The 18,503-nt window shown below is 46.9% G+C and overlaps 2 protein-coding genes across 4 annotated transcripts in view; both read right to left on the reverse strand.

Moving 5' to 3' along the window:
• Window positions 1-83: 83 nt before the first annotated feature.
• Window positions 84-10,938, reverse strand: LOC106600095 (mitogen-activated protein kinase kinase kinase 20). Its single transcript, XM_014191439.3, has 11 exons — window positions 10,597-10,938; window positions 8,473-8,560; window positions 7,575-7,676; window positions 7,261-7,326; window positions 7,034-7,062; window positions 6,790-6,927; window positions 6,528-6,614; window positions 3,916-3,990; window positions 2,951-3,057; window positions 1,663-1,801; window positions 84-1,449 (listed from the first exon to the last, which is right to left on the reverse strand). The coding sequence occupies exons 1-11, from the start codon at window positions 10,753-10,755 to the stop codon at window positions 622-624; spliced, it is 1,818 nt and encodes a 605-aa protein (XP_014046914.1). The 5' UTR covers window positions 10,756-10,938; the 3' UTR covers window positions 84-621.
• Window positions 10,939-12,034: 1,096 nt separating this feature from the next.
• LOC106600087 (rap guanine nucleotide exchange factor 4) overlaps window positions 12,035-18,503 on the reverse strand; it is a 42,267-nt gene continuing 35,798 nt past the window's right edge. The window contains exons 16-30 of one of the 3 annotated variants that reach the window (XM_014191432.3): window positions 17,629-17,779; window positions 17,447-17,535; window positions 16,891-16,915; window positions 16,717-16,795; window positions 16,488-16,634; window positions 15,531-15,628; window positions 14,893-15,018; window positions 14,710-14,786; window positions 14,489-14,590; window positions 14,270-14,360; window positions 14,111-14,161; window positions 13,940-14,027; window positions 13,760-13,824; window positions 13,283-13,337; window positions 12,035-13,129 (exon numbers count right to left, since the gene is read on the reverse strand). In XM_014191432.3, the coding sequence (XP_014046907.1) occupies window positions 13,002-13,129; window positions 13,283-13,337; window positions 13,760-13,824; window positions 13,940-14,027; window positions 14,111-14,161; window positions 14,270-14,360; window positions 14,489-14,590; window positions 14,710-14,786; window positions 14,893-15,018; window positions 15,531-15,628; window positions 16,488-16,634; window positions 16,717-16,795; window positions 16,891-16,915; window positions 17,447-17,535; window positions 17,629-17,779 (1,372 nt within the window). In that variant the 3' untranslated portion in view covers window positions 12,035-13,001. The remainder of the gene's footprint in view (window positions 13,130-13,282; window positions 13,338-13,759; window positions 13,825-13,939; window positions 14,028-14,110; window positions 14,162-14,269; window positions 14,361-14,488; window positions 14,591-14,709; window positions 14,787-14,892; window positions 15,019-15,530; window positions 15,629-16,487; window positions 16,635-16,716; window positions 16,796-16,890; window positions 16,916-17,446; window positions 17,536-17,628; window positions 17,780-18,503) is intronic. The other 2 variants (XM_045714829.2, XM_082973496.1) reach the window with 2 other exon arrangements.

Below are 18,503 nucleotides of genomic sequence, written 5' to 3' on the forward strand. Positions count from 1 at the left end.
TAGCACCTGAAAGCTATATGAAAATGTATTCATCTATTTGACATTTTTTCATATGACTTAGTAAGAATAGAAATAAAAATCTGTATTTTTCAGGAATTTATTGAAAAACAATACAGTACAAGCTGCAAAATAGTTTCACACATTTGATCACAGTAAGAACCCATTAATTCAAAGCTTAGTATTTTGAACAAATCAACTGTATCGTCTAACAAGTGTACAAGTCGAAAAGCAGAAAACATTGGATGGTACCCTTTACCTAGGCCTAGCCTCTACTGATGAGTGATGTTCAAGTGCTCTATGGTCTATGTAACACTTGTTAATATGGCACATCAGTTACATGTCACTTTAAAAGCTTCAATGGGCACAATTTCCCAAAAGCAGCTTCAGGCTAAGTTCATCCTTACAAGCATAGGATCCTATAGTTTTAAACTATGAACGTTACGATGAGCTTTATTACGATGCTTTTGGGAAACCGGGCCTAGAACAACATGACAGATAGCAGGAGGAATTCCACACTGCTCATAATTCGTCACTATTATGCCCCACAGTCCTCACACACAGGGGCGTGTATACATTTGGCTTCAATTTAAAAAAAAAATAAAATTGTGTTTGTGTGTTCTCCTAGTCACTGTCGTCGTCAGACCAGCCCAGGTCCATCATGTTCATGTCCAGCGTCGCGGCGGCCATATTGATTTTGGTTCCATGTCGCACGCTACATGTCTTAGAAGAGTTCTGATTGGATGTGGTCCGCATGCTCACCTGTACCCCCGACCTCACCCCCTGACCTCTGACCCCTAACTCACTCCTGACCTTATGACTTATGACCCCAACATTAGCCATGTCACCCCTGACCCCTACTCCCCCAAGGTCACATATCTCCCCCATGTTCATATTCATATCCATGTCCCCAATCCTCTCTATCCCCCCAATATCATCCAGAGAGAGCATATCCTCAAACCCAACCATACTCCCCCCACTCAGCTCCCTAAACATGGACTGTATCCTCCCTCCCTCCATACTCCCTCCCTCCACCACCCTCTCCTCCTTCGTTACCTCCCTCCATCCCTCTTGTCTCCCAGTCTCCCCCCATCCCCTCTCCTCCCTCTCAGTCTCCCCGTCCATCTCTCCCATCCCACCCTGGAAGCCCTTTAGCATGATTTGCAGCCGACCCCCTTCTATCCCTCCCTCCGTCCCCCTCTCCTTCTCCCTCTCCCCCCAGGTTACCTCTATCCCTCCATCCCCATCCGTCTCCCCAAGACTGCTTGAGAAGCCCCTAATCATGGACTGGAAACCCCCTATCCCCCTGTCTATCCCTCCCTCCATACCCCTCTCCCTCTCTCCGTTGCTGAGGGTTCTGATAAGGCAGGATATCTTGGCGCTGTTGGACTCCTGAGATTGAGAACGGAAGAACGACTCCGAGCTGATGCCTGATGCTATGGGGGAGAAGAACTGAAAGAGAGAAAGAGATGGGGACAACCCAGATGTCATCCCTCACCACTCTTTATGAATTCATTGTTACTCTAGGGATGCGGGGCTTTGACCCCATACAACATGACTGTTTTCTGATATTTAAACCTCATAAGGTTGTAAAACAAATAGAAAAATGTTCATGAACGAAGCGTCACGGTCTTTGAAACCCGGCCAAATATGTAGGCTACTCACAGGGGTGACATTGGACCTCTCCATCAGTCTCTCCTCCCACAGTCTCAGTCTTCGCTCTCTCTCCTCCAGCTCCTTCTCTTTGCTACTCAGGTCTCTCTCCAGCCTCCGCAACCTCTCCAACGTGGCATCGATCTCACACCTACAGAGAGGAGAGCTACTGTTACTCATATGCCCATGTCCCTCCACTTCCATTGATACCTGGTCATCAATGCTCATGTTAGAAGCTGGGGGACAGTGGCTTAGTAAACTATTATCAAGGTAAGCTATGTTCCTTTCAAGAGACGGTACGGGGATCTAGTTTCTGTTTTGAAAGCCCTGTAATCTGAAACCTAGCAGTTGTCTAGTACTGCCTGTTTATTCCAGCATGTGGCACTGTTTAGTCTATGATTTGAATGGCCATAATGGAATGTTCTCCCTCCTTCTCGCTCACACACACACACAAACACCAGCAGCTCTCACAGCACCTAAATAAACACAGACATCTGACGCAGGGACATAACTCCCTCCCCCTAAACTTTTCCCTCGTTCCCTCTCTCCAAACTCCTCCCTCTCTCCAACCCCCAGTCGCACTTCTTACCTCTCCTTCTATCCCTACTTCTCTCCACCTCTTAAAGCCCTCAATGTTTCCCCTCCCTCGATCACTAACCCTCCCTCTTCCCCTCAATTCCCCCTCCCTCCCTCACCCAGATCTTTCCACCGATTCTCCATACCTCCCTCATAATTGATTAGCTTGCCACACTCATGTCAAACACAAACAGAATCTGTCACCCTCTTCCCCCCCCCCCTCCTCTCTCTCCTCCTAGTCTCTCTTCGGTCCCTCTTCTCTCCTGCTCAGTTTTTATATTTCAAGTGCGCTCTTTACATTTCTGCCTCTCTCTACACAGCTCCCCTGTTTTTCCCCATACTTGGCTTCTAGCTGCCCCCCTATATGCTTCTTTTGTGAACTCTCTCTCTCTGGTGGAAACAGGCTAAGTAGAGGAATCTCCTACATGGATAGGTTCCAGAGTCTTATTATAGACTAAAGCCAACGAGCCAGCAGGGTCATGCATTCAGCTTCTCTCCTGAGACACACACACACACACACACACACACACACACACTGGGGCCTCTTGTTAGGTTGTGAGTGTATACAGTGAGAGCTGCTCTCTGTCCTGTGTCTGGCTGCAGAAAGATGGAGCTTAAACAATCCAGACTGTGCTTACTGTACCACCTGCATATCACATACATTACACACACACACGTTTCAAACAGAGTCCCCCACACACACACACACAAACTGTAATTGTACCTCCACTGGTCCTTGTTGTGTAGGAAGGAGTTACATTGTTCTGGTAGTCTGCTGTCTTTAGACATGGTCTCCAGAGTCCCCAACACCTGCTTAAACACTGGACGCTCCTAGAAAACACACACACACACACACACACACACACACACACACACACACACACACACACACACACACACACACACACACACGTGCTTGATATCTTTCAGATATGCCTCACATTTAATTGTAGTATGACCACTGTCAAGTTAGCACATTAGGACTTTATCGACAGTTCAGGCTTCTGTAACAGCTCATAATGAGCTAGCCTTGAGAGCTCAGGGTCGTAAGTTCAAGACCAGCTGCTGGGGTGTCCAACTCTGGCCCTGGAGAACTACACTGCTCTTTCCATGATCTAGACTGACCGTTTGAATCCAGGTGAAATCTATGATCCCTTATTGATGTCCCCTATTAAACTCACTTCAAATCAGTGTAGATGAAGGGGAGGAGACCGGTTAAAGAAGGACTTTTAAGACTTGAGACAATTGAGACATGGATTGTGTATGTGTGCCATTCAGAGGGTGAATGGGCAAGACAAACGATTGAAGTGCATTTGAGCGGGGTATGGTAGTAGGTGTCAAGCGCACAGGTTTGAGTCAAGAACTGCAACATTGCTGGGTTTTTATGCTCAACAGTTTCCCTGTGTATCAATAATGGTCCACCACCCTATGGACATCCAGCCAACTCAACACAACTGTGGGAAGCATTGCAGTCAACATGGGCCAGCATCCCTGTGGAACGCTTTCGACACCTTGTAGAGTCCATGCCCCGATGAATTGAAGCTGTTCTGAGGGCAAAAAGGGGTGCAACTCAATATTAGGAGGGTGTTCCTAATGCTTTGTACACTCAGTGTATCGGGTGTGCAGGATTTGGAGTCTCCAGAGGCAGATATGGAGATTGTGTGGTAGCCCTGACCTTTGTCCTCTCACCTTTGGTTCGGCCTGCCAGCACTTCTTCATCAGGTCAGCGAAGCTCGGCGGACAACTGGTGGGGATGGTCAGCCTCTGGAACACACACACACACACACACACACATATAAACTCAGAGGAATCTTACATTCATAGGAACACACTCACAAGATGAAGTAGGAAATGCGGCGGCTCCCCCATTAAAATGTTGTCTTAGAGGGGACACAGTCCCTGATCAGCAGGGAGTTTAACCAGTGACCCATCAGTTACAGTATAATGCTGACTGTGCCTTTCAATTCCAGTAAGAGGCAGGGGGTGGGGAGGGGCAGTACATAGTAACAGGTTATAGCAGCGTTTCCCAACCCTGGTCCTCCAGTACCCCCAACTCTATACCTTTTTATTGTAACCCTGGTCCAACCCTGGTCCTCCAGTACCCCCAACTCTATACCTTTTTATTGTAACCCTGGTCCTCCAGTATCCCCAACTCTATACCTTTTTATTGTAACCCTGGTCCTCCAGTACCCCCAACTCTATACCTTTTTATTGTAACCCTGGTCCAACCCTGGTCCTCCAGTACCCCCAACACTATACCTTTTTATTGTAACCCTGGTCCAACCCTGGTCCTCCAGTACCCCCAACACTATACCTTTTTATTGTAACCCTGGTCCAACCCTGGTCCTCCAGTACCCCCAACACTATACCTTTTTATTGTAACCCTGGTCCAACCCTGGTCCTCCAGTACCCCCAACACTACAACTTTTTATTGTAACCCTGGTCCTCCAGTATCCCCAACACTACACCTTTTTATTGTAACCCTGGTCCAACCCTGGTCCTCCAGTACCCCCAACACTATACCTTTTTATTGTAACCCTGGTCCAACCCTGGTCCTCCAGTACCCCCGACATTATACCTTGTTATTGTAACCCTGGAAAAAGCACACCTGATTCAACTCGTCAACTAATCATCAAGCCCTCAAAGAGCTGAATGTGGTGTGTTTGTCCAGGACTACAATGGAAGCGTCTACTGTTGGGGGTTACTGGAGGACCAGGGTTGGACCAGGGTTACAGGATACATCCAATGAGAAGGGCAGGGGGATATGGAAACAGTTTACTCTGGGGGGGATTAAAACGGAAATAAATCTCTCTCAGTAACGGTTAGTATAATGGTCCCCCCCCCCCCCCCCCCCCCTCTCTGGTTATTTAGGGACTACTATTGGACCCCATCCAAAAGCACGCTGGGATACTCAGGAATCATGTTCTCAGATCTCTATGGGTGACAGGGCAGCACACTATTACTGGAATACAGACACAGTTTGAACCCCCTTCCACACAGTATAACCAGTGCTTAATTTGAGGAACAGGATCGGGCCCTTCTCAGTTTTGGACTGTTTTCGTTCCGGGAACCTATTTGCCCGGATCAGGTACCTCTCCTGGCATGAAGAATAATTTTCGCAATTTGCAATGTAAAAACTCCAATAAAAGCAATCAGTGTTAATTGGAGTTGCCTTCTCTGTAATTCTCCTGCCACCTAAAAAAAAAAAAAAAGTGATGTGAAAACATGCCTGATATTCCAGGAAGTGATTGGCATTGGGTCGGCCCGGGTTGATGGTTTGAGCAACATTGTAGCCTAGAGACAGACCAACGCCTGGCCGTTGCGGCGGTGAGAGAGAGAAGCGGGCCTGAATCTCTCACGCAACTAGAGTGAGATTCACTGAAATGAAATAATTCAGAATACAAACACCAGGAGTACCAGGAGTAGGTCTATAATTCAGCCACAGCCGATCAATAGCTTATATTAAAAAAAAATGAAAAGCCTGGCTGTGGATTGTGTGCAGCCCCATAACAAGGCATAGCCTACAGTTGGGAACGCACTGCAAATCTGTCGGTGAACAGCATGCAGACAAAACAGGCTTTCCACAATATGTCAAATACAATTGTGGGGAAAACACAGGTTGGAAAGCAAACGGCTCCAGGCTGAGAAGAGAAGACTAATCTGTCTGTAGGCCAGCAAAATATTGTATCAACTTCCAAATAGGACTACTGAGCGAATAGCATTGTTTAACAGCAATGCCTTATCATAAAGGTGATTTGTTTTCATGCGTTCCTCAGAGCTCCCCAGGTCAGCCCCCCCACCCGCGCTCACTTTTAGTTACTGCACCTCCCGATTTACAAATTAAGCACAGAGTATAACCCGCCTAACACACACACACACACACACACACACACACACACACACACACACACACACACACACACACACACACACACACACACACACACACACACACACACACACACACACACAGTAAAACTACAGGTCCTGGCCTAGCTCCACAGCAGAGTACCCATGCCTTACAAGAGCAGAGAGCTGACATCAACCCTAAAAATACCCCTTACCCTCCTCACAGCGGAAAGCATGAGAGAGTCACGTTGTTACTCCAGCTCTGTGTGTGTTGCTCGTTTCGGTGCTTGCGTGTTTGTTTTATGTTCGGTAGTGCATATGACCGTCTTTTATTTGCGAGTGAAACTGAGCCCCTTGAAGTTCTCAACTAATCCTAAATCAGAACAATGTGTCTTTGGGCGTGTGTGTGTGTGTGTGTGTGTGTGTGTGTGTGTGTGTGTGTGTGTGTGTACCTCTTGTTTCTCCACCACCAGCCAAGCCACCTGCAGCCCCTCGAAGCCTTTAAATGGAACTTCCCGTGTCAGCATCTCCCATAGCACCTGGTAACACACACACACACACACACACACACACACACACACACACACACACACACACACACACACACACACACACACACACACACACACACACACCACGATGATACAGGACATATTCTCCTGAAAAACCACTTGACGTAGAACATTTTAGATGCCTCCCCGCACACACACACACCACGCCGTAGGAGTAGGTATCACAGGTCTCTGATACAGGTAGGCTCTGTATGACTTCTGGGGCCATCCAGGGGAAGGTGCCCACCACTGTCATGTGGGTGGTGTGGGACTGGAACTTAGACGCTCCAAAATCACAGATCTGCCAACACACCGGGGAGAGAGAGACACAGCATTGGGACGCTCGGTTACAAAATAATCCAACATTGAGCGGCGCATACAATAATGGTTAGTTATCCCGACTGTACCTTGAGCACTTTGTCTGCTGTCAGCACCACTGTATTGAGACACAAAGAGTTGAGTGAGTTCACAAGCAGGGGGGGGGGGGGGGGGTTCTACTTGTGATTTTTGCATGTATCTATAGCCATTAGTTCATGTCTGAAAATGACTAAGTAGCAGCAGTAGAGAGTGCAACGTTGGATGTCCTGGTGGGTAGATATACGTTTGGTTGCGGAGTGCGTGTGCATTTGGTTACCGTTTCGTGACTTGAGGTCTCTGTGAATGACTTTGACTGGGGCTTCCGAGTGAAGATAGTGCATTCCTATTCAACAGAAACATTAAACATCCTCAGCCACGAACCAATAACAGACCAGGAAACTGTTAACAACTCGGCTAAACAACGGCTACCAGTCTCTAAACAAGTCACTGATCCTCACACCAGATGAGAATATGCCCCCTATTGCCTTTAGGGAAGACAGAGCTGTACCAAAGGGCTTAATGAGCATGCTAAAGGTTTCTCTAGGTACAGGAGAACATAAAACATGGGTCAATCTCTCTCTCTAGCCTTACCTTTGGCTATCTCCATGGCCCAGGTCATGATTTGTTCCATGTCCATCTCCTCACTCTGTTCACTGGAGAGGTACTCATACAGAGAACCTCCGCCCGCATACTCTGTAGAGTAGACCACAACGCACACTATAACCCAGGGTTCTCCGACTGGAGAGAACGTGATGTCATCGACCTCTCTCTTTGGTGGACCCTCCCTGTTATGTTATTGTTCCTCAAGCGAGGGGGAGGCCGATGACATCACATCAGACCATCTCCTTGAAGTTTGCAGTTGTTTAAAATTATTTTAATTTTTTTTCAAAACTTCTTTTTTTTTTTTTTTTTACCCTTAAGTGTGTATATATTACTGTATTTATACTTGGGATATTGTTTTTCGACAGGAAAAGTTCAATAATAACTGTAGTGTGTCTAACAATGTCTCGCTAAATCCCAAGGACAGTTTACATGAAATATACCATACAGGGTAGTGCATAATAAACACACAGACATAAATGCATAAATAAACACACACACACACACACACACACACACACACACACACACACACACACAGAGAGAGAGAGAACAGGGTTCTCTCTGCAGCCTCCTGTCACTCACAACCTGAACTAATTTATCACAACGACTTGAGAAACGTCAAACACAGCTTAGCACATCAGGCTCACACACACACACACACAGGGTAGTGTGTTCTGTAAGTCATATGGGCAGTGCTGTCACAGAGCTGATATCAACCATATGACCACATGAAGTAGACACACATAAAAAACATCCTGGGTTAGGTTACAAATGTCCTGCCAGGAAACTCAGCACACACACACTCAGTAGGCTAAATGTTGATCCTGGACCTGCGGTTCCATGTCCATCAGAATGTGTATAAGGAAACACACACACACACACTGACCTGTGACGATGCCATAGTTGGGGGACTCCAGTACGGCGCCGTAGAATTGAATAATGTTCTTATGACTGAGGCTACTCAGAATCTCAGCCTGGAGAGAGGGGGGGGGTGAAGAGTTGGTAGGGAGGAGAGAGAGTGAGAACATATGCACAGTATTTAACTTACAGTAGGAGTACTACCCATCACTGCGACCTGTACGCTCTCGTTGGCTGGCCCTCGCTTCATACTCATCGCCAAACCCACTGGCTCCAGGTCATCTATAAGTCTTTGCTAGGTAAAGGTCCGCCTTATCTCAGCTCACTGGTCACCATAGCAGCACCCCACCCGTAGCACGCGCTCCAGCAGGTATATTTCACTGGTCACCTCCAAAAGACAATTCCTTGTTTGGCCACCTTTCCTTCCAGTACTCTGCTGCCAATGACTGGAACGAACTGCAAAAATCTCTGAAGCTGGAGACTCACATCTCCCTCCCTCACTTTAAGCACCAGCTGTCAGAGTAGCTCCCAGATCACTGCACCTGTACATAGCCCATCTGTAAACAGCCCATCCAACTACCTCATCCTCATACTGTATTTATTTATGTATCTAGCTATCTTGCTCCTTTGCACCCCAGTATCTCTACTTGCACATTCATCTTCTGCACATCTATCACTCCAGTGTTTAGTTGCTATATTGTAATTACTTCGCCACCATGGCCTATTTATTGTCTTACCTCATTTGCACACACTGTATAGACGTTTTCTACTGTATTATTGACTGTATGTTTGTTTTACTCCATGTGTAACTCTGTGTTGTTGTATGTGTCGAACTGCTTTGCTTTATCTTGGCCAGGTCACAGTTGTAAATGAGAACTTGTTCTCAACCTGCCTACCTGGTTAAATAAAGGTGAAATCAAAATAAATAAATGTGAGTCAGAAGTCCTACTAAATTGCAGTGTCTAATTCTTAATTCTACGACATGCATACTGTCACATTTGATTTAAGCAATCTGAGGGTTGTACAGAAAGTCCCTTCTGCTCCGCATCTTGTGTAGTGTATAAACTTCCTCACACTAAAGGGTCGGGTCAGAGCACCTAGGAACACAACGTCGACACGGCAACCACGCAATCAATGAACTCACTAACAGGCCATGTGTCAAACACAAAACAACTTAGAAAATCGGCCCTTTACTGGATAGTCATGGAGGATGATCATTTGACGCGATCCAGACTTTAATAAAAAAAATTTAACCAAACATCAACGCTAGAGTTTCTCAAAGCAAAAAATCCTGCAGAGTATGTGCATGCATACATGGGTCTGTTTTTCCGGGCACGTGTATGTGCGTGGGCATGTGATTGGCAGCTCCCCAGCCAGCATATATACTAACAGTTATTCAGCCCTCGAGGGAAGAAGCCAGTGGGTTTTATGACAGTGTCACTGCCAGGCCAGGTCACTATAACCCACAACATGGTTTCCTGCTGGGTCGGAAACCAATTTATACTGGGTCACAACTTCAGACTGGGATGTGGCAGGATGTAGTGTTTTGTTCATTGTGAGGGTCACCGGAAGAAAAGGGAGGGCCATGTCCATCACCCAGAATTTGGTTAGGAATCACTGAACTTCAGTATTTACACGAGAGTAAAATACACACACCTAAGAGACAGCTAGCCCATACCTTATCTCATACAATAGGAGTAGCCGGTGTTATAAACCAGTACTGTACTCCACAATGAGAGGAAGAGGAGAGGTTTGTTGAAACCAAAATCAACACACTGGCAAGTGGAGAGAAAACAGGAGAGCTCTCAAATCAAAACGGCTGGTATGGAGGAAAGGCATACCAAATCGCTGGAGTGTGTGTGAGACTGTGTGTGTGTGACTGTGTGTGTGAGAGACTGTGTGTGTGTGTGTGTGTGTGTGTGCGTATGAGAGACTGTGTGTGATTGTGTGCGTATGAGAGACTGTGTGTGTGTGTGTGTGTGTGTGAGAGACTGTGTGTGTGTGTGTGTGTGTGAGACTGTGTGTGAGAGACTGTGTGAGAGACTGTGTGTGAGAGACTGTGTGTGTGACTGTGTGTGTGTGTGACTGTGTGTGTGACTGTGTGTGTGTGTGTGTGTGTGTGTGTGTGTGTGACTGTGTGTGTGTGTCTGACCTCAGTCTCGATCTTGAGTAGTTTCTTCACAGCGACCTCTTTATCCTGAGATATCCAGTGAGCTCGGTAGACACTCCCAAAGCTACCCCCTCCACAGTTCTCATAGAACCGCAGGTCCTCATGTTTTATCTGGACAAACGACGGACTCAGAGACGACATGGCATACTGGCGCGCGCACACACTCGACCACAGCCGCTCTGAGCAAACTGAGAGATCCGGAACGGAGAGAAAAGGTAGGCGGGAGAATACGTTTGATCACACACACCCGATAGCAGAATGGACTCCGGGAGCGAGAGAATGAAAAGAGAGACCGCAGAGAGCCTCTCTGTAAATGTAGTAAGAGCTCATTCACTCCCTCGGTCAGGCCAGGTGCTGAGGCGCCACCCTGTGGTGAGACTACAGAACACACACACTTGGATCGAGAAGGAGAGCGAGAGATTAGAGTGTGTAAGTGTGTGTGTGTGTGCCGTTAATCACATTCTGCTCGCCAGCCTGTTCTCTTCTTTCCAGTGTATGTATGGGTGGATGTTCTGTGTGTGACCTCTTGCTGTCAGGTCAAATAAGGCTGCTGGCATCCAGGGGATGCATGGGATCATTGCTTCTATACAAAACACACACACAGGTTAGACACACACACACACACGTCAGACACACACACACACACACACATGTTAGACACACACACACACCACACGTCAGACACACACACACACACACGTCAGACACACACACACATGTTAGACACACACACACACACACGTTAGACACACACACACACACACGTCAGACACACACACCACACACGTCAGACACACACACACACACACGTCAGACAGACACGTCAGACAGACACACACACACGTCAGACAGACACACACACACGTCAGACACGCACGCACGCACGTCAGACACGCACGCACGCACGTCAGACACGCACGCACGCACGTCAGACACACACGCACGCACGTCAGACACACGCACGCACGTCAGACACACACACGCACGTCAGACAGACACACGCACGTCAGACAGACACACGCACGTCAGACAGACACACCACACACACACACACGTCAGACAGACACACACACACACACACACACACACACACACACGTCAGACAGACACACACACACACACACGCACGTCAGACAGACACACACACACACGCACGTCAGACAGACACACACACGTCAGACACACACACGCACGTCAGACACACACACGCACGTCAGACACACACACGCACGTCAGACACACGCACGTCAGACACACACACGCACGTCAGACACACACGCGCACACACACACACACACGCACACACGCGCACACACACGCACACACACACACGCACACACACGCACACGCACGCACACGCACGCACGCACACGCACGCACACACACACACACGCACACACACGCACACGCACACACACACACACACACACACATACCCACAGGTCAGACACAGGTCTAGAGAACGATTATTCTCTAGCCTGACAACCAACCCTGTCTCTTACTCACTCAGCAACTAAAAACACACTCCCACCACATACATCCGGAATGAGGGGGGCAGTCACATCACCAGTCTGGAATGACCAACCAGGAACGACATCATCAACTGGGGACAGAGAGGGTGACATCACTTTCACGGACAAAAACAGTGACCAGATCAGCAATAACCACCGCCAGCATCAAACGTTTTGATTATTATATTACATCATTTTTTATTTAAAGATCAGACAGACGAGACACTCAACACACTGACATCAGAATGAGGTCCTGAGGTAAAACAAGAGACACAAGTCAAATATACCGTATCTACAAAAGTACATGACGAGAACACAACTGAGAAGGATGACTGATTAAACAGAAATAACAATATGCTACATGAGTTGTGCTTTAACGCAACAATTTGAGGAAAGATTTCAGAACAGTGCTTTAACAATGCTAGGGGTTTTGCTTCTCTATAACACTATGTCAAATATCTTGGTATTTGTGAAACTGGTACAATATACTTTCTTCATATTTTTGACATCTGCTTATAGTAAGGGATACTGATAATCACTAAAAAGACCTAAAATCTATAGTTTTTCATTTTTAAATCCGATTTTTTTTTTTTCAGTCACTTTAAGTACTTGCAGTTTTCTACCTACATGTACAGTAACCTTACACTTAACAAGCGGCTCGGGTCTCTAATCATCGCTCTTCTATGTGATGTCGCGTAGGCTGATGGTTCTGTGTGATGTCATAGAGGGCTAAGAATTCCATGTGATGTCAGAGGTCTGACTTCTCCAGATGAAGCCATGTGATGTCACAGTGATGAAGGTTACCTGTGATCTCTCGCAGAGGCTTGAGGGTTCTGTATGACGTCACACGTGTAACTACCGTGATGGTGGGTGGGCTCAGGTCCTGCGGGGCTCTAGCCTATAGGAGAGCGTTGTCAGGGTCCGCTGGTTGTCAATCACACACAGCTTTCTGACGTAGCCCCTCACCTCCGCATGGTTCTTATTGGGCTGACACACCTCAGGGTCTGAGAGAGACAGCGAGACACAGCGAGAGAGAGAGAGAGAGAGAGACAGCGAGAGAGAGAGAGAGAGAGAGAGAGAGAGAGAGGTATTATTAATGCCTATTGTTATGGGTCCAGCTGAAAGGATCACCAGTTAGTGATAGATCAGAGACTTACTGAACGGCTGACTCCTGCAGTGTCTCACTGCCCGGATGGTGTTTGCTATCATCCGCTGGAAAACACAACAACCAGCAGTGTTACATGTAGTGGCGTAACACCCCCCCCCCCCGTGCAGGATCCGAGCAAGGCCCCCCACCTCCCAACCCATTTTATTGTTTAAGAAAACAGATCATTCCCTGAAATTCTACACATTTTACCATGGGGCAGAGAGGGAAATGTGCCGTTTTATAACTAATCTCATGCTATTCTAGACAATTTTTCCATGGTTTATAACGAGTTCATATGCTTGTTTTTTGGGTTGGGCCCCCACAGAACCACTTGGGGGGGTGTGGTAAACCAGTGGTCACATGTCATATATAAGTTGTATTCATGTTCTATGAAGGTTGTTCATACTGAAAATCTAATTCTATGACTACAACATTCAAGTGGCATGAAGAGTTTATAAGCATCTTATGAACGCCTGTGTATACTCACCATCTTCTCAAAGTTGACCATGTTGTCTATGAATGTCTTGTTGCCCTCGTGACTAAAAGTCATGTCTGGGAAGAGAACAGAAAAAGCACCGTTTGAAACAGAGGAGTTAACTTTCTCACCTCGATTTCCGCTTGGAAACGGTTTCCCGTTGCTTGCCTAACGATCGTAACCGGGGCTTACCTTTGAGGAGGAGGGGCATGAAGGGGATGATTGGCGGCTCGATTTTGGTGATGGTCAGCCGGTAGGCCCGGTGGTTCCTGGACGGGTCCTGTTAACACACATCACGGTTCAAAGGTCAATACTGTCCACTTCGGGGTCAAATGGAAAATCGGTCTTTGAAGAGCAACTCACCATCATGCTTTCAAATTCAGCGTAGAACTTCTTGAACTTGCTGGGGAGTTTCTGCCAACAGAAAGAGAACGGTTTAAGGGCGTTAGTTTTTAGTGGACGAATAGAGAAGCTGTAATTTGGCAGTAGTTTAACACTGTAGTAGTAGTCGTCATGGCTCACCTCCCAGGTCTGGATGAGTCTGCTGACTGCAGGGTTGCTCATACCCATGATGATGGCAAAGAACGAGTTCAGGTTCTTAAACTCCCGGCAGCTGGAGAAAGCAACATCAACAACTTCAGTGAGAGACTGAAGAAGCGTTTCCGTACCATCAACTCTCTATCAAGCGCGCGCATCTACAGAGCGAGTCAGTGTTTGATTGTTTGCGTGCGCCTCACTCACTGAGCAGCGATCTTGATGAACTTCTTGAGCAGCTGAACCCGTTTGCTGAGCTGACCACACAGACACACCTCCGTCACCACCCACAGCTGCACCTGGTTGAACCTGACCACGACCACACAATCCCACCCGGGTCAAATAACACACTAACATGTACCAACAACCTGCCTAGAAAAAAAATGGCATAGAAGTTACTTCCAAATCATGTTTGATTCAAATCAGACCTGCGTAAGAAGAGGTCCAGGTTGGCGGTGGTTCTCCTGAAGCTCTGACGACCAAACGTGTGGTACAACAGCTCATGCTGCAGCAGGGAGGAGACGGGACACATATTATAGGGTTCAGGTGTACAGAACGAAATAGGGCAGGTTGGTTCTCTCGTCTCAGAAAGGGTGTGTGTGTGTGTCTACCTCGTGCACGCAGCTGAAGAGTTCCCAGTCGTACAGGGTCATCTGGTAGGCAAGGTCTTTAGAACTCATCAGCTCAAAACTGGACATGGACCCCGCTGAGGGCCCCTCCTGGTCTGGGAGAGGGGTCTGACACACACACACACACACGCACACACATTAGTGTCGTGTAGACAATAACCTATGATGTTTAGCAGGGTTCCCCAACTGGTGGCCCGCAGGCCTGAATTTGGCACGCCGGTGACTTTATTTGGCCCCTCAAGTTTTCTGAGCAAATTATTTGATGTATTGTTGGACATAAAATACTGTTAAAAACACTAGCAAATCAGCTCCAAGTGATATTCATTTTGGAAATCTGTTTCAAAGTATTCCCATGCATAATAGAAAGGTACTGTATATGTGATCGTATACAAATGTAAGCAAGGCTTGAAATGATTCTGTTTTTGTGAAACATATCTGTTTAGGCTTCTTGAGGTAAATTTGCAGTCTACAAATGATTTGTAATTATGTTCCGGCCAAGTGACCATCCGCTCAAGAAAAAAGGAAAAAAAATTGTCCGTGTTGATGCTCCCTGACGTACAGTATGGCTGTGTCTCAAAGGACAACATATTGCCATATTTCTAGTCCTCGTTCTCTCTCACCAGAGCATTCAGCTGGTCCCTGGGACAGGCGAACATACGCCCGTTGATGCTCAGAGTGGAGAATACGGACACGTCATTGGGCTTCAGCATCTGCTTCTCTGTACAGGAGAACACACACACAAACAAACACGTTGGAATATAAAAATGACAGCAATAAATGATATGTATACTGAGCAAAAATATTAAACGCAACGTGTAAACTGTTGGTCCCATGTTTCGTGAGCTGAAATAAATGATCTCAGAAATGTTCCATAGACACAAAAATCGTATTTCTCTCAGATGCTGTGCACTAATTTGTTTACATCCCAGTTAGTGAGCATTTCTACCTTGCCAGGATAATCAATCTACCTGACAGATGAGGCGTATCAAGAAAGTGATTCAACAGCATGATCATTACACAGGTGCATCTTGAGCTGGGGACAGCAAAAGGCCACTCTAACATGTGCAGTTTTGTCACACAACACAATGCCACAAAGTTTTCAGGGGGCGTGCAATTGGCATACGGACTGTAGGAATGTCCACCAGAGCTGTTGCCAGAGATTTTAATGTTAATTTCTCTACCATAAACTGCCTCCAACGTCGTTTTAGAGAATTTGGCAGTATGTCGAACCTGCCTCACAACCGCAGACCAGGTGTAACCATGCCAGCCCAGGACCTCCACATCTGGCTTCTTCACCTGTGGAATTGTCTGAGTATTTCTGTCTGTAATAAAGCCGTTTTGTGGGGATTTGTTTTCTGATTGGCTGGGCCTGGCTCCTAAGTGGGTGGGCCGATACCCTCCCAGGCTCACCTATGGCTGCACCCCTGCCCAGTCATGTGAAATCCATAGATAAGTGCCTAATGAATTTATTTCAATTGACTGATTTCCTGATTTCCTTTCAAATCACTGAAATTGTTGCATGTTGCGTTTATATTTTGGTTCACTATGAACGACGTTAGATGTGATTGGCTCCTCACCGCCTGCGGAGCTGAGGTGGACCAATAGTAGGTCATCGTTTGAGGCCAGTTTGTCAGCCACAGCACTGGTCACCTCTCTCCCTGTGGCTGCCACGGCAACCCGGATGGTGGTGTAGGTATGATCACTGCAGTACACCTTCAACAGGACTACACACACACACACACACGTTTTTAACATGTTTTTAATAAAAAGGTGCAGAAAGACACACTTTTACACAAACACACTCACTTTCGTCGCAGTTCCTGATGGGTTGTTTCTGCGCTAGTCTCTCGTCTCCGTTGCTGAACTCTCTAAGAAGGACCTTCTGCTGAAACGGGCCACAGAGATGAAAAAGAAAATACACATCACACACTTTTACAGACACACACACAGACACCACCGGCAAACATAGTCTGTGTGTACCTTTTTCAATTTGGCCTCTTCTGAACTGAAGAACAGAAACAAGAGAACAGACGAGTATGTATTAATGCATTGTCTTGATATGGATGGGTTAGCTGACGTCACAAAAACGAAGCGCACGCGTCAATGGGGCAGGAATCTGTGTGTTGTGGTGATTCTGGATGGCCAGACACCGTAGCTGGCAACAATGACAAGCTGCCGCCACGTGGGGAATCGGAAGTGACTCATTTCCGATAGTTTCATCTCGTTCTTGATACATGTCTTGTTTTGAGGTGTTTTGACTGATTTCACGTCAATGCTAACATGGCTCAAATTCGCTAGCTAGCTAACCAACAACTGTAACGATGTATTTGAGAGACAACACGTGCACATTGTGAAAATCTATTTATGTTTTCAATAAACATTTGGAGACTAAATATAGTTGACATGTTGTCAACAATCTAAGCCAACCCCGTCTGTTTTGCCCCATAGTTACGCATGCTTCGGTTTTGTTGCTAAACAACCAAGGTTTGGGGTTGAAGGTCACGGTGGGGGGGGTTAGAGGTCAGGGTTTACATACTGTAGTTTGACGACCTTCTCCAAGTCGGGTACAAAGTCTTTCAGAGGTCTGAGGATCCGTGAGTCACTGGACACACTCCCATACAGCTCCTACAGAGAGAAACACATGCTTAAACAACTTGTCAGGTGTGTGTGTGTGTGTGTGTGTGTGTGTGTTGGGTGTGTGTTTGGGTGTGTGTGTACCTCCAGGAATGTGAGTGCTGCTTGCTCCTCCTGTAGATGGTGTGTGTGTACTGCAGCCCAGCGTAGGGCCAGATTGAGGACTCTTCTTTTAGAGGTCACGGCGTATTCCAACCTCTCCTGCTCTGAACCCGGGGGAGCCACCGCATGGTAGGTACACACAGGGTTAAAGACGTAACACAACTACACTGAGCGTACCCAAACATTAGAAACACCTTCCTAATATTGAGTTGCACCCCCCCCTCCCTTTGCCCTCAGAACAGCCTCAATTCTTCAGGGGCATGGACGCTACAAGGTGCTGAAAGCGTTCCACAGGGATGCTAGCCGTGTTGACTCCAATGCTTGCCACAGCTGTGTCAAGTTGGCTGGATGTCTATAGGGTGGTGGACCATTCTTGATACAGACAGGAAACTGTTGAGCGTGAAAAACCCAGCAGCGTTGCAGTTCTTGACACAAACCGGTGCACCTGGTACCTACTACCCTGTTCAAAGGCACTTACATTTTTTGGCATTACCATTCACCCTCTGAATGGCACAAATACACAATCCATGTCTGAATTGTCTCAAAGCTTAAAAGTCCTTCATTAACCCGTCTCCTCCCCTTCACCTTCACTGATTGAAGTGGATTTAACAAGCGACATCAATAAGGGATCATAGCTTTTACTTGGATTCACCTGGTCAGTTTGTCATGTCTTAATGTTTTGTATACTTTAAATAAATGTTTATTTAACCACGCAAGTCAGTTAAGAACAAATTCTTATTTACAATGACTACCTACACCAGCCAAACCCAGACGACGCTGGGCCAATTGTGCGCCGCCCTACGGGACTCCCAATCACAGCCTGGATTCGAACCAGGGTGTCTGTAGTGACGCCTCAA

The sequence above is a fragment of the Salmo salar genome, chromosome 03 (genome assembly GCF_965601325.2).
Source record: "Salmo salar chromosome 03, fSalSal1, whole genome shotgun sequence".
Lineage (NCBI taxonomy): Eukaryota > Metazoa > Chordata > Actinopteri > Salmoniformes > Salmonidae > Salmo > Salmo salar.

Coding starts and splice junctions, on each gene's coding strand:
- LOC106600095 (XM_014191439.3), bottom strand. CDS start 10,755: ATGTCGTCTCTGAGTCCGTCGTTTGTCCAGATAAAACATGAGGACCTG. Junction 7,677..8,472: donor CAACTATGGCATCGTCACAG/GTCAGTGTGTGT, acceptor TCTACTCTACAG/AGTATGCGGGCGGAGGTTCT. Junction 1,450..1,662: donor AGAGGTCCAATGTCACCCCT/GTGAGTAGCCTA, acceptor TCTCTCTTTCAG/TTCTTCTCCCCCATAGCATC.